Raw genomic sequence first — 19,911 nt, forward strand, 5'->3', positions numbered from 1 at the left:
AGGCCCATCATCTTGCTGAGAAGAGTGATGGTGTCTCCTATCTCCCATTTGAAATCGCAGCGGTACAACTTCGCCCACATTGAGAAGGAGGCTCGTGGCTCTTGGATCCACCTATTGATGTGTCGCTTGCAATCTTTTTCCCTCTTCACATAATACTCCGCTGCACTTTCTTTGGAGATTTCTATATAAACAGGTGCAGGAGGTATTCTGAAGACTTTCTCGATTGTATCTGCATCAAGACGGATTATAGCTTCACCATCATCATTTTTTATGACTCTTGACTCTTTGTCAAAATGATGGGCGCATGCAAGAATGAACTCAGGTTCTAGGGCAGCCACCGGGAAAGAAGATGCATGGTGGATATGGCTGTCCAACAGCCGCTGCAAGTTATTATCCTGTGGATCTTCTACCCTTTTGACGAATTCCGACATATCAACGTGCCCTATTTCCGTGTCTTTGATGCGATCCAAAGGAGAAGAAACCTGGGAAGGTGCAACCTCGTTCTGGTATTTGTCATATTTGTATTTCATCTTCTTTGGAGTTGGAGATGCCGGCAAATCTGACATTGATTGTGAATCTGGAATACTGTGATGAAGACTTAAAAGAGTTAAGGCAACATCATAGTCAGCTGCAAATATCATTCTTCCTTCTCCAAATGGGTAAAACTTTGATTCTTGAACTTTACGATTTTGTGAGAGGAAGAGGGGAAATATGTAGAAATGGGAAAATCTTGACTTTGACCAATTTCGGATCTTGGGGGAATTTTCACAAATATACAAGTTTGAAAGGACATACATGTAATCGGGGTTTTAAAACCCGAATACAAGTACACTTGTAAATTCGCAAATGGAGAAATGGACGAAAAATGAGATTTTGACTTGCAGGAAATGACGGAAATGGAAAGTACGGATATGGGGAACATGAATGGATAGAAAAAGAAAAATCTGGGAAAGTCATTTTCATGAAAATGGGAAGAACTCTTCAACATGTAATCCGGTTTTCAAAACCCAAATTTGCAAGGGAGGGGTATTTCACACTTTTCAACTTGGAATTTCAACCAAAAATGGTTAAATTCCTTACCCGTAAGGGAAGAACAAGAATTTCCAGCGAACTTGTAATCGAGATTAAAAATCTTGAATACAAGTAAAGAGGGAAAATATGGGAAGAACAATGCAATTCAAAAATTGCATACCAAGGGGAAGATTTCTCACACAAAAACCGATTTTTGGGGGAAGAACAACACATGCCAAAAATGCAACTAAGAAAGAAAACTAAGAGAGGAAGAAAATAACAAAAAGAAGGAAAGAAAGGAAAGAGAACATACCTTTCTTGAAAATGCAAAAGCTTCTCCAAAAATGCAACCAATTTTTGGAAAGAAGGAGGAAGACCAAAAAATAGAAGCAATCCACAATGCCAAACCCTTAACAAGTTTTTGCAAAAATGCCCCAAACTGATAAATGTAGCAGCAATCCCAAATTTGGAGGGCCAAAATGCCATTGAGAGAGCACACCCAAGAGGGTTATAGCAAAATGCCTAAGGAGGAGTAGAAGAAATGGTGTCAAGTCTTTGCAAAATGCAGCCAAAGGAATCACGTGGAGAAAAATGTGGCCACCAAAAGCATCTTCAACAGCATCATTAAATAGCTCAAAACTCCTCTCAAACTCCACGCCTAGGTGAGAGAGGGCAAAACGATTTAGGAGATTGCAGCTTGTTGGAGATTTAATCAACCAAAATGTGGCATTAAAGAAAAACGTGATTGCTGATTTAGGATGAAAAACCAGTCAATGCAACCTCCATATGGCATGAAAGGTGTCCAAGAATGCATGAAAATAGGATGCAAGCCAAAACGCCTTCCTCCTCCACCAATTTCTCCACAAAAATTGCCTTGAAATGTTCAAAAACCATTTTTCCTTGCAATTCGGGTTTTTTGGAATAAATGACAAGTTCGATTTTGCATAAGGGAATGAAAATCGGGTTTTTGGGAAAGAATAAAAAGTTTCAATTTCACTTTTTCCACTTACAAGGCAAAATCGGGATTTTTAAGCCAAATAGCAAGTTTTAAAATTGACTTTTTCACTTACCAAGCCAAAATCGGGATTTTTTAGACAAATGACAAGTTTAAAATTGTCAAAAATGCACTTGCAAGGCAAAATCGGGTTTTTTGGAGAGGAATACAAGTTTTAATTACTTGTAAGAGGGAAATAAAATCCCTACAACAAGTTAGAAATGCTTGCACATATGTAATGGGGATTTAAAATCCCTATTACAAGTAAAAACCATTAAAGTAGGGGTTTTTAGACCAAACTGCTAGTTTAGTTGTAATTGAGCCAAAGAATCCCTATTTTAACTAAACAAAACCAAAAAACAATAAAAAAGATAAAAACAACAAAGGGGAAATTTAAAACAAATTGCAAGTAACATCTTTTAAATAAAAGTGCACATGTAATAAGTCAAAAATTCCCCTACAAAGACCAAAACAATGAATATCATTAAAACTTGCAGTTTGAAAAAAATTCTCCACCTGCAATCGGGATTTTAAAACCCGAAATTGAAGGAAAGACATAGCAAACAAACCCAGAATTCGACGAAATTCGAAAAGTAGTTCGAAGATGGACTGACGATTAAGCCAGTCCAAGGATTAGTCGAAATTCTGCCTCGGGAAGCGTGTCATAGAGTAAAAATTTTCATTTTTCCACAAAAATTTCATGTAGTGGTCCTTCATTTTTTAAAACAAAAATGAGGACAACAATTCTCTCAACCACCAAGACTTATTCAATAACTAACTAAGACTTCATTAACTAACTAAGACTTATTCCAACTACAGTCCTAATCAGACACAACTTGTAGTTGCCTTACATGTAATTACAAAAGTGCAAGTAATGTGTAACTTGCATTTTACAAAAAATACTTTTACATGTAACTTGTCAAAACAAAATTACAAATGCATAACTAAAACTATTCCATGTGTCTAAAGACACGACTCTAACTGCATCATTCTTTGTCTGTGATGATCTTCATGTCGCTTTAGGATGCTAGAAGTTAAAGTATTCTAGATTGGTAAAGACATCTTGAACCGGAACGGGAACTTGCATCCTTATCTTCTTGCTTGGGGTAGTACTAGCTTTTCAAGAGAGAAAGGGCTGCCTTCCTCTTTTCACGTCATGACCATCTTTGTCTTGAAAGCATTCTATGACTCAACCATGAATTGTTGTTGTATCTCTTCTTTGTATCATCCTTCATTCTTGAAATCCTCTTGCAAAAGAAGGCCCATGCCTTAATCCATTGATTTGGTAGATCGTGTGTGCAAACCGAACTGACAAGGGAAGAGATAAATTGATGCAAAAATGGGCTCACAAGTGAATTTCGGGTTTTGGAAGTTGCATTACATGTGTGAGGAAAACAAGAGCATTAACTTGCAATTGCGGTGAACAAACATGCAACTTCATATGTGTAATGGGTAACTACAAGTTTGCACTTTTAATTGGACCTTTAGAACTCATTTTCAAGTGTTTTTTTAGTGCATTTTGGACCAATTTCGGGTTCTGGATGGCTGACCGCAGGTAGACTTTAAATGGGGAAAATGAATGAAGGTGTGAAATGAGTGGATGAAATGGTATGTACGGATGATGGGAATGAATATGAAAAGATTTTGGGAAGATCATCTTCAAGAAAATGGGAAGAACTTTCAACATGTAATCCAGTTCTAAAAACTCTATTTTGAAAGAATGGTATTTCTCATCTTTGCAACTTGGAATTTCAACAAAAGATGGTTAAAACTTTTATCTGTAAGGGAAGAACAGTTATTTTCATCCAACTTGTAATCGGGATTTAAAAATCCTGAATACAAGTAAAGAGGGAAAAAGAGGAAGAACAATGCAATTCTAAAATTGCTTTACAAAGGGGAAAATCTCTCTCACAAAATCCGATTTTTGGGGAAGAACCAACATATTTGAAAACAAGAAAAATGAAACAAGAAGAAAAGAAATCTTACCTTGCTCCAATTTGAAAATGCCTCTTCAACAAGATGATTAATCTTTGAAATAAAGAAGAATATCTCTTAAAAAGAAATTAACCGTGTTCCAAAACCCTAGCCACGTTTTTGAAAAAAATGCCCAAAACTGAAAAACATGGCAGCAAATGCATGAGAAATGGCATGGAAAATGGCCAAGACTCTTTCTAACCTCAATGCCTTAGCATACCAAGCCAAAACGATTCATAACATTGCCGATTCGTGGCATTCCAAATGGCAAAAAACGTGTTTGCTGTTATAAACAAAAAAACAGCAAACTTAACCTCCATGTGGCGTGAAAGGTGTCTAAAAATGCATGGAAATAGGAAGGAATCCTAAACGCCTTCCTCCTCCAACAAATTCTCCACAAAAATTTGCTAAAAATCCTCAAAAAAAAAACGTTTTTTTCTTGCAAATCAGGTTTTTTGGAACAAATAGCAAGTTTAAAATGCATGAAACAATGAAAATCGGGTTTTTTGGAGGATATAACAAGTTTAAAATTTCACTTTTTCAACATGTTAGGCAAAATCGGGATTTTTGGAGAGAGATGCAAGTTTTATGCACTTGTAAAGGGGAAATAAAACCCCTACAACAAGTTATAACTTACTTGCACACATGTAATAGGGGTTTAAAATCCCTATTACATGTAAAAACCATTAATGTAGGGATTTTTTCAGAGAACTACAAGTTTACTTGTAATTTAGCCAAAAAATCCCTATTTTAATTAAAAAAAGACCAAAAAACAATAAAAATAATAAAAACAACAAAGGGAAATTTAAAACAAATTACAAGTAACATTTTTTAATAAAAGTGCACATGTAATAAGCCAAAAATTCCCCAACAAAGACCAAAACAATGGACATCATTAAAACTTGCAGTTTGAAGAAAATTCTCCACCTGCAATCGGGATTTTAAAACCCGAAATTGAAGGAAAGACATTGCAAACGAACCCAGAATTTGACGAAATTCGAAACGTAGTTTGAGGATGGATTGAGGATTAAGCCAATCCAAGGATTAGGCGAAATTCTGCCTTGGGAAGTGTACCATAGAGTAAAATTTTCAACCTGCAGTGACTGTTCTGAAACTCGAAATTGCATAGCAAGCTAGGAAAAGGAAGACCAAAACTTGGACAATGATGGCAAAGACACCCCCCAATGATTTGACACTATCAAATGTGAGTTTTGTACCTCGTAAAACATTCCTTGGAGACAAAAAATGACACTTTTTAGGCAAAAATTTGTAGGGGTTGTCACATTTTTGAGAATCCAAAAATGAGGACAACAGTGTGGACCTTTACTAAGATTTCCATCGTTTATCTAATTATATAGCCACATGACTTCAAAACCATCAAGGGATGGTATCAGATTTTAACATTCAAAAGAGATACTATGGTCACTATTGATAAAGGGTGGGAGGATTGTGATGATACCATTCAGCATCTCAAAGAAAGATGTGTCGACCTTGTGCAGAATATGATCAACAGTTTTGTTGACGTGGCTAAAATCGCGGAACTACGACTCCATCCGGCCAACGCAGAATAGAATGTACTTGCTGAGTATCCTATCCTCTCTTGAGATAAGGAAATCCCTAATGTTGTTTAGTTGATCAATGGGGACGACCTCAAGGTTCCGATTGTTAGTTCTTGACTGCAGGATAACTCAGTGATCGATGTGTTTTGCTAGGAGCACAAGGAGACTTACGCTTTCCAACAAGCTGGTCTATTGCGATTCTCGAACTGGGAAATAAAAGCAAAAGAGAAGGGTTCAGGAAGCCTAAGGACAAGGATGATAACAGTTGATGCAACAGGTAGACAGATTTCGATAAACCAATTCTTGTTTTGCCAGAGACACCCTCACAACTAGACAAGAACGGTGCGAGCTCCAAGGGATGAAGGATTTTCAGACCGGAGACACTCGTTTTAGGCACCCAATTCTGGCGCAGCCTAAAGACGAACACCTGCGATTGAACTAAGCACAGTTTGGGTTCAGACTAACCATGCACGGTGACCTACAATCAACAAACCCCCAATGGTATGAACCAGAAATGCATCAAATACCCCTCCACACTTCACCATTAAAATCCCCGCACTCTAAAATTAAGTAGCTGAAAGAAACCATGCAAACAGAATGAAAACAAGATGATAAACACCAAATCAATGTCTATATATTGATTTCAGCTGCTTATTACAACAATTTCTGCAACATCTCTATGCTATTCCTAAAATCTAACCTATTCTAACTCTAAAATCTAGCTACAAAATTCTAACCCTTTACAATGAGAGGCATCCTACCTTTTATAGATTTTACATGAACCGATGGCCAGTATTGACTGCATCCAAGTGTTGCAATCTGCCTTCCAGAAGCTGGCAGCTTTAACCCATGCCCACTCAATTCTTAGTTATCTACCCAACCACCTTCTCAACTACCTATCACTGTTTGGCTTCAATTTGGATCTATCCAATAGTTAAACATAATTGACCTGTGTGAACATAACTGACCTGAAAAGTCCGCCCTATGGAGAGAGGTAAAAAGTCCTCCATGAAGAATTGAGGTAATGCCTATGTCAAAGAAGTTCTAAAAACTCTGCCCTATGGGATGATGGTGAATAGGTATGGCCAGCTCAAAACTCCGCCCTATCCATGGTGACATCAAAGCAAGTCTAAGGCAAGCAAAAGTCCGCCTTCTTGAACCAGCTCAAACTCCGAACTCCAAGCTGCCTAAGAGGTGAAAAGTCCGCCCTCTTCATGGTTGAGTTCCAAGTCTTCAAGAAAGTCTACCCAAGCATGATGATGGAGATGCCCACAAAGTCCACCTTGGTGATGGTCTTGAGCTTCCAAAAGTCCGCCTTCTTGGTCTCTCCAAAGTTCGCCTTGGAGCATAAGGTAGAAAGTCCGCCCAAGTTGTGAACTCTCCAAACTCCGACCTATGGAGAGGGATGAAAAGTCCGCCCTGTGGAGAGGAATGAAAAGTCCGCCCTATGGAGATGCCTAAAAACTCGGCCCAAGGATATGGTGAATGGCAAGTGGAAGTTGAAAAGTCCGCCCTCCCACTTGCGAAGAGAATAAGTTGGACTCCAAAAGTCCGCCTTCTTGAACACTCTAAACTCCACCCCTTCAAATGAACCCCAAAGTCCACCTTGAAGCATAAGCTAAAAAGTCCGCCCAAGGTAAGTAGTGTTGTGAACTACCAAAAGTCCACCCTCCAAGCAAGGTGAGTGGTGCCTAAGACTCACAAAGTCCACCTTCATGTGCCAAAGGTATCAAGTTGAACAAAATCTGCCCTTGGAAGTATGAATATTGGAAATGGACTCCAGAAAGTCTGCCATGATAAGTGTACCCCTCAAACTCCACCCTCTTCGTGGTTGAGTTCCAAGTCTTCAAGAAAGTCTGCCCAAGCATTATGATGGAGCAGCCAAGAGTGATGACAGGAGGTATAGAAAGTCCTTCTTGGGTGATGAAAGAGTTTCAAGGGTATCATCAAAATCCGCCCTGTGAAGTGAAGAAAAGTTTCTAAGTATTGGCCATGGTGCAAGGAAGTCTCACCAACTCCGCCCAAGTAAGGCACTTAGTTGTTCAAAGTCCACCCTATGGTGTCAAGGATTATTCCAAGTGTTTGAAGAGGTCATGGTGCAAGGAGGTATTCAAAATCCTCCCTATGCTGATGAAAATGTTATGCTTTCAAAGTCTGCCTTAAGGTAGCAAGCACAATGTTCTCAAGTGCTGCAAAGTCTGCTTAACAACATAGCAATGGATAAGGAAAGTTTCAAAGTGTTTAGCCATGATGTCGTGAAAGAACCAAAGTCCACCCTATGCTGGAGCCACTTACCTATTAAAGTCCGCCTTGCTGCAGGTTGAAGTGCCTAACTCTTCTTCAAAGTCCGCCTTCTTGATGCCTTGGTGCCATGTGTTGCTCAAACAACGCCATCCATGAGCTAGAAAGTCTGCCCTACACTTGGGGGTCAAGCAAAGTCAACAGAAAGTTCGAAAATAAGTTTAAAATGCAAGTGATGTCATTAAATCCATGAAAGAATTCGAATTGCTAACTGATTTAGAAAGTTTTGGAAGAAGATATAGTGCAGATTGAGAAAGAATTCGAACTGTGGATGGAATTAGAAAGTTTTGAAAGAAGATATCTCAAGATCAAGTTCGAATTTATGGACTAAAAATCAATTTAGAAACTTGCACTTTGTGAACCAAGAAGAAGATTTTCGAACTTGAAGAGATGACAAGCCAACTAAAGACTAAAATAGATACATTCTTTGTGGATACGATGGACAGAGGATGAAATAGAAACAAATTTTGAAAGGATTTGCATGTTTCTAATTGCGAAAACCAACTCTAATACAAACACATTATTCATTCTCTCATTTTTACACAATAAGAGTTCGAATTTTATGAAGAGTGAGAGCATTTTCAAGCAAGCTTCTTGCAGGTCTGAGTTTTTTTTTAAGAAGTTTTATTGCAGATTGGAGGTGTTGCAAAGTGATTTCTTGCAGATTAAGCGAAATTTTGAAGGAGTTTTAACTTTTCAGCCTCTTTCTTATCAAGTATCTGCAGATTTTGGAGTCCAATCAACTAATAGAAGCAGAGAAACGAGACTCGCCTGAAATCGCCCAAACTCGGCGAGTCCGAGTCCGAGTCAGGCCAAACGAGTCCCAGGGGCTCGGACTCGGACTCGGCCGAGTCTGGAGAGTAAACTCGCCAGACTCGCCGAGTTGGCGATTTTGGCTCAAAATCGCCAGACTCGGCGAGTCCTGAGCCCCAGACTCGGCTACTGGCTGGGTTAATAAAATGACAAAAAAAAAAACATTTTAAAAAGTAATAAGTTTTTTTGGAAGGGCGAAATTTGACATTTTGGTCTCTCCGTTAGGATTATTTTATGGAATATAACATTAAAGTATAAGTGACATTTCCTTATATCTTTCTTCTTTCTTATACTTTAAGTTATATTCCATATATACTGTCAGGATGTTTGAGAGTGGTTTCGGGCCTCCAGGAGTTATATTGCAAAATCTAGTTTTTGGAGGATTCTTCAGTTTTCCAGACTTAGTCAAATTTCAGGATCAGGACATTCCAGACTTAGCCAAATTTCAGGGCATTTGAAGATCAGGATGACATTCCAGACTTTATCACTCACCAACTTGACCTAGCTTGGACCTTCAAGAATGATACTCACTCACCAAGCAAGACCCAATTAGCAACAAGAGCAAAACCAGGCCCTAAGGAAGACTCTCAAAGAAACCCTAATTCAGACTTGTAATAAGTTTTTTTGGCCTCGCGGGGCGCTGCCCCTCGACCTCGCCCTGTATTGCGACAGGGAGCGCGCAAGGGGCGCTGCCCCCAAACCCCCGTCGAAAAATATGGGGGAAACTGCGTCGATAGAAGTAGAGAAAATTTAACCTACGAGTCTGACATTGATTGGATCGACCAGGTAGATATAGAGGTTGAGACTGTAGCCATGGCAGAGGAGGAGCGGAGAGCACGAGCACAGACAGGAGATTCAGAGGCAGATAGTGACACAGGTGTTCCTGATGTTGGTGAGCATGGCATGGTGTCATGGGGAGCGGCTATGGCAGTCGAATCATCCAGGACCTACCTTAGACACCTTCGTAGGGGGCTGGAGCCGGAGGGTGCAGGCTCCTCTGAGCCATAGACTTGTAGTTGTATTTACCTTTGGTATTTGTATGAAACATTTGATGATGATCATATGATGACATGGATTTTTTATTCCATGAGTTTTGTAATATTGTATACATTTGACAATATTTATATATCTATGTTTGTTATTTTCTTCAGCTACAATTTGCGTTTATGCTTATGTGATTGATGTATACTTGTGTATGTAATCAAATGAGCCGAGTTTGATGATGTTATTGTGTCTTTAAGGTGTATTCAATAAAGGGTGTCTGAAACAAGTTTTAAATATTTAAAAATCTCTAAATTTCTTGAGTTTTTCACTATCCCGAGTCCAGACGAGTCTGGAGCCGAGTCTGACGCCGAGTCCCGAGTCCGAGTCCGAGTTGGCCTTGCCGAGTCCGAGCCGAGTCCGAGTCCCGTTTCTTTGAATAGAAGGCAGAACTTTCAAGTTTTCTGAGTTTTGCTCCTTTTATATTCTCATTTCTGTCAAAGGTGAAGTTGATTGGTGGGCAGACTTATCAATTTTCTCAATTTTTCTGAGTGTATTGGGGTGTCTTTATCGGGTTTATCCAAAATTTTGATAAGAAGATCATTTTGGATTGAAGGTTCTTTCTTTCAAGCATGACCTTCTAAGTATTCACAGCTTGTTTCAAAGCTAAAAGTGTTGAGAAATCGGAAGATCAAAGCATTCTGCCATCTAACCTTCGAAACTTTGCACTAAAAGATAGATTTCTAACTTTATTTCCTTTGGTTTTGCAGGTCGCAGATGGTAGTAGAAGCGGGATCATCTTAGAGATCGCAGTTGGAGTTTCAAGCCAAACAGAGGATTGAGGACAAGTTCATAGGCAAGGTTCATCCGAGCGTGAAGATAGCCAAAATTTGGCTAAGTATGGGAAATATTTCACAAAGAAAATTCCAATTTCCTCAATTATGATGAAGGCATGGAGAAATTCTTCTCCAAATTTTAGGGTATCGAGAAGGAGGACATGATCACAGCGAATGTTTGAACAGCTTGATCCTATCATTTCATATTTGCAAGGGGTTATCTAGAGCTTTCACCCTCCTCTCACGCAACATAAATTGGGGCCACAAAGAAGCAAGCATAGAGTCATCAACAAGAAATTATTCTAATAAATTCAACAATTTTCCTTCCGAGCTTCATGGGCCTACCAATCATTCCTCCTGAACCAGGCAGAGAACCTCGTCCAGTACTTCAGCCATACTTGGATTCTAGCGATGAACAAGAGCACGTTATCACAAAATTGTACAGCTTAGCATGGGAAGTGAAACGAAACACTCCTGATTGGCATTGCTGAGGAACTAGAAATTGCCGCATGTATCAACGCTGAGATAAGAAGAGAGCAAGAGCCAGCTCCCGTACCTGCTCCTGCACCGCCTCAGCAAGATTAGGAGTGACTCATGCTGCGGTGGCGCCTCGTCATTTTTCGACCAATCAGATTGCTCCAAGTCAACAAGCCCAGATTCAACGAACCTGATTTATCCGAAAAGGAAACTAGACGCATACTTTAGTGAGAATGGCAACTATGCCACATGTAATGTTCTCATTCATTCAAACTGATAGAGTTCTGGGAAACCCTAATTAGGGTTTATAACTTTCAATCTAGGCCCTTGATCACTGTTTGATCTCGGTCGTTCATTGACTTTTGAAAAACATTATAAGGCTACCTCCTCTCATTTGGAGAGTGTGAGGTTTTTGATTTATTGTTGCGTGAAAGTCATATTTTCAAAAAATATATTGCATGTGGGCTTTCTCTTAAGGCTTTGTAATCTTTGTTATTTGAGTGATTAGCATGGTTTCAATTTCCTCAACACATTAGTTAAAGTTAATTTAGATTTGCTTTCATGTTGCTAGAATTGAATGAAGGATTTGATAAGTATTAATTGACGGTGTATCTCTGCTCATACTTTTGGTGAATGGATGATTTCCATTTCACTATGCAAAGTTAGTCTGAGCCTATCCTCTGTGCATGCCAACATTTCGATCATAAGCACAACTCATTGAAGATTGCACCCGCTTTGTGTAGTTGTCCTCAGTGTGGCGAGGCAAAGTGTGGTTTCCCGAGAGCACCCAGTTAATACCATCTCCAGAATTCGTAGGTTTAGATCAGTTTTCTTAACCTTGTCCCTTTTTCCCTTTTTTTTCAAAGTCTAAATCTCGAAAATCCAAAAAAAAAGAGAGCTTAAAAATTGCTAAATCCATCTAAGTTCAGAAGCTTGAAAAGATATTCATAAACGTAAGTCCCCCTTGAGATTTTCAGCAAACACTACCAAAGTAGCTATCCCACTAAAGTCGCTTGTTCACACATATAGACCTTGGAATTAGCAGTGATTTTTCTAGAGAGGATAGAATACCTTTGGGTATCTTATTCTAATGTTTGGTAGATGATAAAGTGTACACCAACACCTGACTCATCTACAATTGCATATGTGGAGACACGAAGTTCCATGTACCTAGCCTCATTTCTTATTGGTTCACATTCAAGGAAGGACGTGTCCTAAATGATGTAATTTTCTCATCGGTTTGAGAGGAGTCAGTTGTAATTAACCCTAATTAGGGTTTCATCATGTAGTCTTGGCCATTGAGTCCAAATCAATCATGGTCCTTCATTGTAATTGGGGTATCCATAAAAGGCTTGGCCTTTCATTTGTAAGACAATAGTTAATAGTGGATAGCCTTATAAAGTAGAAGTAGAATAGGAAAAAAGAAGAGATTGTTGCCAAGACTATGTCGATATCAATACATAAGTTTCATTGAAGTTATGGTGGCTCTTTGTGTTGTGTCCTATAGTTTGCATGGTTTCTATTTCTCTGAGCTTAGTTAAAGCTCATTGATCTTGATGGAAAAACGCAATGATATGTGATGAATTCCTTGGTTCATACCTTTTGTGGTTTGTTGATTGTAGGCTATAGTGCAAAGTTAGCCTGAACCTCATTGTTGCTAAGTCCAATTGTGAATGTTTCATTTGGATTGCGCCAGCATTGGGTATTTGAATGAATGGTTCACGGTATCAAAATCTTTCATTTCCTTGGGAGATTGCACCAGCGTTGTAGTTGGTGTTATCATAGTGAAACAAAGCTCAATTTGAAGGAGTTTGTCTATCAAAGCATTATCTATTGTCATCATTGTCCTTAGGTGTTAGAATAGATTCCCAAACCCTTTCCCTTTTTCCTTTTGTTTGAGTTCAAGTTAGTGAAGAAAGAAAGCATCACTGAATTGCTACATCAGATGATCAAGTTCCAGCTATAATTCATAAATTTAAGTCCCTTTGTGATACCAGCATTTCACATCACATACATTGAGTCTATCCATGTGCAAAGTCAAGACTTGACTAAAGAAACCTTGGGGTTAACTTATTTGATCACATCGTTTAGCATATAAGGTTTCCTTGTTAAAGAGAGGATAGAATATTTGGTAGTTAGTATTTTATTATGTGTTCGAAGTGCACAAAAAACACATCAACAAATCCCAAAAAGGAGAATAGTAGAGGAGAAAGACATTGGTAGAGGGGGATGGTACATGTTGGATGAAAATCCACGAGAGGAAAGAAGAGTGGTGAGCCAAGACGCAGGAGGAGGATGGCGAATGTTCTAGTCAAATGTTGGAAGAAGTGGAAAAAGTAGCTTTGTGTATTCAACTCAACGATGGAGTTTGCTATAGGTTGTTCACAACCTGAAAGGGTAGTCCTATTACCTCGCTCCATTTTGTGAGTTCTACTCACAAAAATTTCCCTACTCAACGTGTTTGGTGCAGGAGCACGTGGGCAAATGAGCAATCAGCACCGACCAATAACAATTTGTTTCTAGTTTGTTTGTTTCAATTTTGGTTTGCTTTTGCTTGGTGTCTCTCTTTTCTATTGGCTGTGATAAGCAAGTTAAAATCTAGCTCTAGCCTATGCGTTTTTATACAAGATTATTGATCTTTATTTTATCCAATAGGATGTTTTGTTCATTCATGCTTACATAGTTTTGTCTTTCAATATTTGAAAATCCCATATGCAAGTTATGACTATAAAGAGTCTAGTGCATGTATTTAAGGCAAAAGCATAGACAGCTAATCATTTCCTTCATACAAAATGCCCTCAAAAATTTTTGTAAAGTTCATGTAAGAATTTGTCAAATATAGCCAAGATCTAGGGCACAATGAATAGCACAAGAGAGAGAGAAAATATTTGATAAGAATAAATTGTATTCTAATCAAGATGCAAAATGAGATCAACTAGATCATTACATACAATGTAGATGAGCCTTCTTATAAAGGCAAGGCAATATGGATATGTGAGCACACAATCATGACATGTGGCTCAATGAGATACAAGGGTAGGTAGGGGTAGGTAGGAGTAGGTAGGAGAAATAATAAAATATTCCACAAGAGGTGGATCACCCACCGAAGGTGGAATGTAACAAGAAGATAAGACCACAAAAAGTGGAATTTCTCCTACATACATCATCCCTATGTGCACACTTCCCTAAGTGTCTCATATCCAAACTACTATGAAATGCATTACCCTAAGTCAACTTAAGTAAGGTGTAATTATGAGACATAATTTACACCAACAGTTTGCATATCTAAATCTATATATCTTGTATATAGTTTTTAGTTTAAGATCATATTAGCTCAAGGTTAGGGTAGTTTAGATTGCAAGAACTTCCTCTTTGAATTTGAAGAAAGGTTTGACTTTGCACAATTTTATGTTGTGCTATCTTGAGGAAGACAAGTTAAAATGCTAATAGAGTCTTCATTCAACTCAAAAATCAGTTTGTTGAGCTTGTGTGAAGTCCGAGTATAGCAACTATGTTTGAAACCAGCATCAAGTTACCTATCAAACAAATGCACAAAATTTAAAAAATCCTACAAATCCACCATTCTGTATGAAGAAACCTATCTCTATTGCCTATTAATTGAAAAACCTAGCCTACCAACTTGTGGCTTTCGATGAGCCTACAAAATCTACTCCTAGTCATCCCCAAGAACAAGTATTAGTATCAATGAATGAAACTCTCAATCAGCCCCTTGAATGCTTCTCATCAAAAGATAATGTAGGTGAGGTCAAGTACAAACAATCTTTAAAAATGTACAAAACAGTAAAATTTTGACCAAGAAATTTACATGATTGAACCTTCTCCCCTTTGTAATACCACAAAGGAGGACCTAATCTCTAATGTTGGCACCCATTTGAACCCATCCCTCATTCTCAAACCAATAAATCTCCAAGGTCAGGCCATTTCAATGCCACTAGACACAAATATTTGTTCAAATTACATTAGATGCAGCCAATAGTGTTTAAACTTTAAATAACACCAGGCATGGCCAGTATGTCCCTAAGAGACAAAAGTTATAAAAATTTCAGCCTTGATCATCCATTAGACATTCCTGACATCATCATGACACCTACAAAACATGCAAAATCCAAAAGTAAAACAAACTAGTCTTCCAATTCCCTCAATGGGAAACAAATTTGAACATTTTTCAAAACTCCTAGGTTTTCGGTTATCTTAGGAGCCATGACATATACTCCTGTGGCTGCTCCTATTTTTTTCAAGGCTTCCTCTTGGAAATATTCACTCAAGAGTAGTTGCAGGTGAACCCAAACCAGGCCACTCTTGGGTCTTTGATTAGGTTGCAGGAAACAGCCTACTGTTGAAGAATCACAGACATTCCTGGAAAATTCAATTTGTTTCTTGCTTTGAGATGAAGACAACACTGAAGTATCCTTAGGCATCATACAATTCTTCACCATACCCATATGATTCCAATTTTCTTCAGTCTAGGTGTTTAGTATTCTAAGTCCAGAAAGGCACCCTCAAAGTAAAAAAAAAGATCAGTGATCTTTCTTTCAGCATTTAAAGCCTTTTCTTCATTTCCTCAAGAGGTGAAACTATCTTTTGGGGGATTTTACATCTTCAATTAGAATCCATCCTCCTTCTTGGCTGGCAAATTGGATCAATTGATTGTCTCTTTTTGCATGATAATGCATGATTCCTGTAATTTATCATTGCTAGGTTTTGCCAATTCTGGTGCTATTACACTCTTAAAGGATTGGTAATTACTAGTTGTATGGTCCATTTAGAAGAAGGCCAAAGCTGCCTTCTCCTTCAAATACAATGTGATTCAAAAGATCTTAAGACCAAGGGTGCTAGCTTGTGCTTGTTTTGATGGGTGTAAAGAGGAAAGTTTGTAGGATTTTGGTTTATGCATTTGATGATGATTTCCCATTACACACAAAGAGCCAGATTGAAGTAAAGAAAAATGGGCATCCTAATTTTGAAGACATCGATGTCATCGCAAAGTGAACATTCTGCTTTCCCTTTGGGCCTACCAATCAGAGGACTCTATATAGCTATTATTTCAGAAAGTACTCATCAAAGATACCCTAATGTCTAAGTTTTGGTGACAGAACTCTATCATATTCCTTTCTTTCCTATCTTTTCTTCCATTATTGAAAGTTAGTGATTACAGTTATGCCTGGAAGGTTCTAGCATTACAGATATAATAGTGAGTACCGTAAAGGCCCTTATTCCTCTATTCAAGACATTTTTACTCAAGACTGAAATTACCTACATTTTGTGCAGATCCTCAATCTGTATTAGTTTAAACTTCAATTATCATAGTAATGATGCAGCTTGGAAAAGCCAAAATAGTAGAAGCCCAAATAGCTTTGCAGACATTGTTGATGGCACTCATAACATTGTACATGAATTCCAAAATAGTTGTGTTTTGAACAAGCAGATATATGTTTATCAATTTGGAAATACGAAAGATTTTGAGACCCAAACACTGATCTCTCAATGAATCTGATGATATAATATCATTAAAGTTTTAACACAAAGTTTATATTTCAGGAATAAAATTGCAAAAATATAACAATTATAAATACCACAATAGAAAGAAGGCGACGTGCAAAACTTCTTTCTGTGTCTTCTGGGTCCTATCATAAACATTAAAAGACATTGTTATTATATGCTTTTATATATTTATGTTTCATATTTAGATATCCCCTAGAATCTTATGATGAAGACCCTTACAAATGGAGACAATATAAGTAAACACAGCAAAAAGAGATGATAGAAAATTCAAAATAGAATTTTCACATACCTCAGCACTATAGGAAACCATGATATTGCCTACAACTTTGGTCGTTGTATTTGGATCATATAATTTGTGAGTTTCACAAGAATGATCTACATCCTGCATGAACCAAGATACAAAATCAAAAGGTCTATAATGTGTCACCAAAAAATTAAATAAATGCTTATGTTAAGGATAAGCTCCAACAAGCAACAAAAATCATGAACAAAGGTTCTTTCTAGCGAAATAATCAAGTGTAAAATATTGGCAGTATGAAACCCCCATAACATTCTCAACAAATTTTAATATAAATATTTACCACTTTCTCATCACCAAGATCCTATGAGGGCAAGGTGAGAGCATTTGATGGATGAATAATGATTTTTATATATATTATTACTAATAACAACAATGCCCAAAAAGATGTAACAATGAATTGAACATAAATATAAATATTTTGAAGCTTCAAAAAATAACACAAAAATATGAATAAAGTTTCCTCCACAACATAATGTGCTTTAGTGACTACAAATTTATGCTTCCACAATATGATGTAGCTTCAAAACTACAAACCTTGATACAAATACCAAAATATATGTTGAAATCCAAACATATCTTTGAAATACAAATACAATCTCTTTGTGAGATTGCCCTCAAAAAATCAAAGGGTTTTTATCCTCCAATCTCCAAGAAACCAAAGGGGTTTTTCCTTTGATCTCCAAAATCCAAGGATTTTCATCCTTGATTAGTATAACTGAACACAAGCTCAAATTATGACAAAAAAAGACTACATAATTGGCAGACATCTCAAAGTAAACCTGTTGATGTATTTTTTATCACCTTGAACACAGAATAAAATATGAAGTATCCTACCCTCTCTTGAACAAGGAAATCTTGAATGCTAAAGGTTATGATCAATCAAGAAGACCTCAAGGTTTACAATGTGAATGATCGACTTTGGATTCTAGATAGGATCAGGTTATAAATGTGATTAATGCTCATTGATACAATGGGACTTACACAGTTGTTCTAGGATTTCAATCAATTCTTTCCATCAAAATGACTTAAGATTTGCAATTAGGCTTTTTTGACTACTTCTACGAATGCTCTTTTTGTAAATAAAATGCAAAAGGAAGTAAGGTTTAGGAATCTAATCTATATCTGTCTATGCTATCAATGCAAGGATTATCGATGACTTGGTGAAACCAAATCAAACTTTACTTCGTCATTAGGAACAACTATGCAAAGGTGATGCAATCTTCTAAGGAGATATGAATGATTTTCAAATTGCTCACACACATTAGCACCAAAGATAATGCGAATCAATGATAGTAAAGCAATTGAAGTTAAACATATACGGAGTTCAGTCTAACCATGCACTGCGACTTGCAATCAACAAACCACAAATGGTATGAACATGTAGGTTTCACCATAAATCATCAACAATGGCTTCCATTCAACTAAATAACTTGATGAAAAAATAACTCTTAATCTAAATTGGAGAGATAGGAAACCATGCTAACATCCAAAATAACACATGGGCTCACCAAGCTTCAATGATTTTTGTATTTACTTTGGTAGTATCTCGGCAACAAATTTACATAAGTCTATTATGTCACAAATGAAATGAGCAAGTCTTATATAGAGCTCTTATTACAAATGAAGGGCTAAGATTGATTTGAAATCAACGGCCAAGATTAAGACAACTAAACCCTAATTAGGGTCAGTTACAACCAACTACCTAATCACCAAACTTTATTAAAAAAACAGCCAATGGAGAATAAACACCTTGGCACAAAATGCGAGGAATGAGAACAAATGGCAAAATTCCATGCCACCTAATCCTTCAACAAACTTTCTTCTAAAATGATGTGTCCCTTATCCCTTTCTCTGATAGGAAATTCAGTGAATCTGGACATGATGAGGTTGAGCTCCTCCATGGACACACTTGGCATAGCATCAAGTTGAAAATCAAGAATATCTAAATCATCAATACATGTAGCAAAAGTCCTTTCCCATTCCACTCTGTTTTGGAAATCATTCACAAAAACCATGAAGGAAATAATACCATTCAAGTAGTCCTTTGAAATGGAACCTGTATGGAAGAAGTGGTTTATAACTTTATCCTTCGAATCCTCCTCATTCAAATTCTAATTATCAAACACATTTTGTCCAAGCAATCCCTCAATCGAAACAAGGATTTTGTCCTAAATTTCCTTAATTAACTCTTTCAACTGAGTACAATCATTATTGATGCTATCAAAAGTTATCCTTCTTGTAGCTAATGCCCAATGCCATCAATTGAAATCATATATTTCCCATGTTTCAATCACGCCTCCATCTATTAAGGTTTGATTAGGAACACTTTACAACACCTTCAAACAAGGAATTGTTTTGTCCTGGACCATTTGAAAATCTTCCCACGTCATTTCTACATTTTGAATTCTTTCGAAGAGTGATGTAGTTTTTTCATAAGCTTCAACCAATTTCTCTATGAGTTCATCTGCTTGATTTGAAGTAGTCTCAATCCATTCCTTCAACTCTTGATTTGTTCCCTTCATTTATTCAAAACTTTCAATTGATCCCCAAGCAAGAGATACTGGTGGGACAAATGTCTCATCTTCTTTCTGAGCTGGATTCACCAAATACTACATATACTCTATTAACCTCCTATTCTCAACTTCAAGCTTATCTTTCTTTTCCTTTGCTTTCCTCAGTCTTTCCTTAATCGTATTTGTAGAATCATCAAATTCTTGAATATCTTGCTCCTTTGTTGTCTGTCCTAAATCAACTATCATTACCTCATACTCTTCAAGGGTGATGTCTTATTTCGCCTTATCAACTTTCAAAATTGCGACTTGCAATGTGTGAAACCCTAAACTATCTCTTGTGATTTTAGAGGATTTCTTTGCTCTCTTCTTCTCCACAAGTTTCCCTACCTATGCTAGAAATTCATCTAGATTGTCAACTAGTTGCACTTCTATTGCCTTCTTTTTCCTTCGCTCTTTCAACCATTCAAGTACGGTGGACCGTTCCATCCCATCATCTAATTGTTCACTTCCTTGAATTCCTTTTAGTGTTGATATCATTCCTTCTTCAAAATCTTCATTTGGAATGGGTATTTCTAGATCTCTCAAATCTTCAACTAGTATTGTTCATGTTCTAATAAAATAATCTTGA

The 19,911-nt window shown here is 37.4% G+C and overlaps 1 protein-coding gene across 3 annotated transcripts in view; it reads right to left on the bottom strand.

Annotated features, from left to right (window-relative positions):
- Positions 1-19,911, bottom strand: part of LOC131044884 (phosphatidylserine decarboxylase proenzyme 3) — a 265,342-nt gene that overhangs the window by 211,979 nt on the left and 33,452 nt on the right. For 2 of the 3 annotated variants that reach the window (XM_057978356.2, XM_057978355.2), the window contains exons 6-7: positions 16,759-16,851; positions 16,541-16,591 (exon numbers count right to left, since the gene is read on the bottom strand). The exons of the other annotated variant lie outside the window; for it this stretch is intronic. In XM_057978356.2, the coding sequence (XP_057834339.2) occupies positions 16,541-16,591; positions 16,759-16,851 (144 nt within the window). The remainder of the gene's footprint in view (positions 1-16,540; positions 16,592-16,758; positions 16,852-19,911) is intronic. 3 annotated transcript variants of the gene reach the window in all.

Source organism: Cryptomeria japonica, chromosome 1 (assembly GCF_030272615.1).
Source record: "Cryptomeria japonica chromosome 1, Sugi_1.0, whole genome shotgun sequence".
In the NCBI taxonomy this organism is placed as follows: domain Eukaryota; kingdom Viridiplantae; phylum Streptophyta; class Pinopsida; order Cupressales; family Cupressaceae; genus Cryptomeria; species Cryptomeria japonica.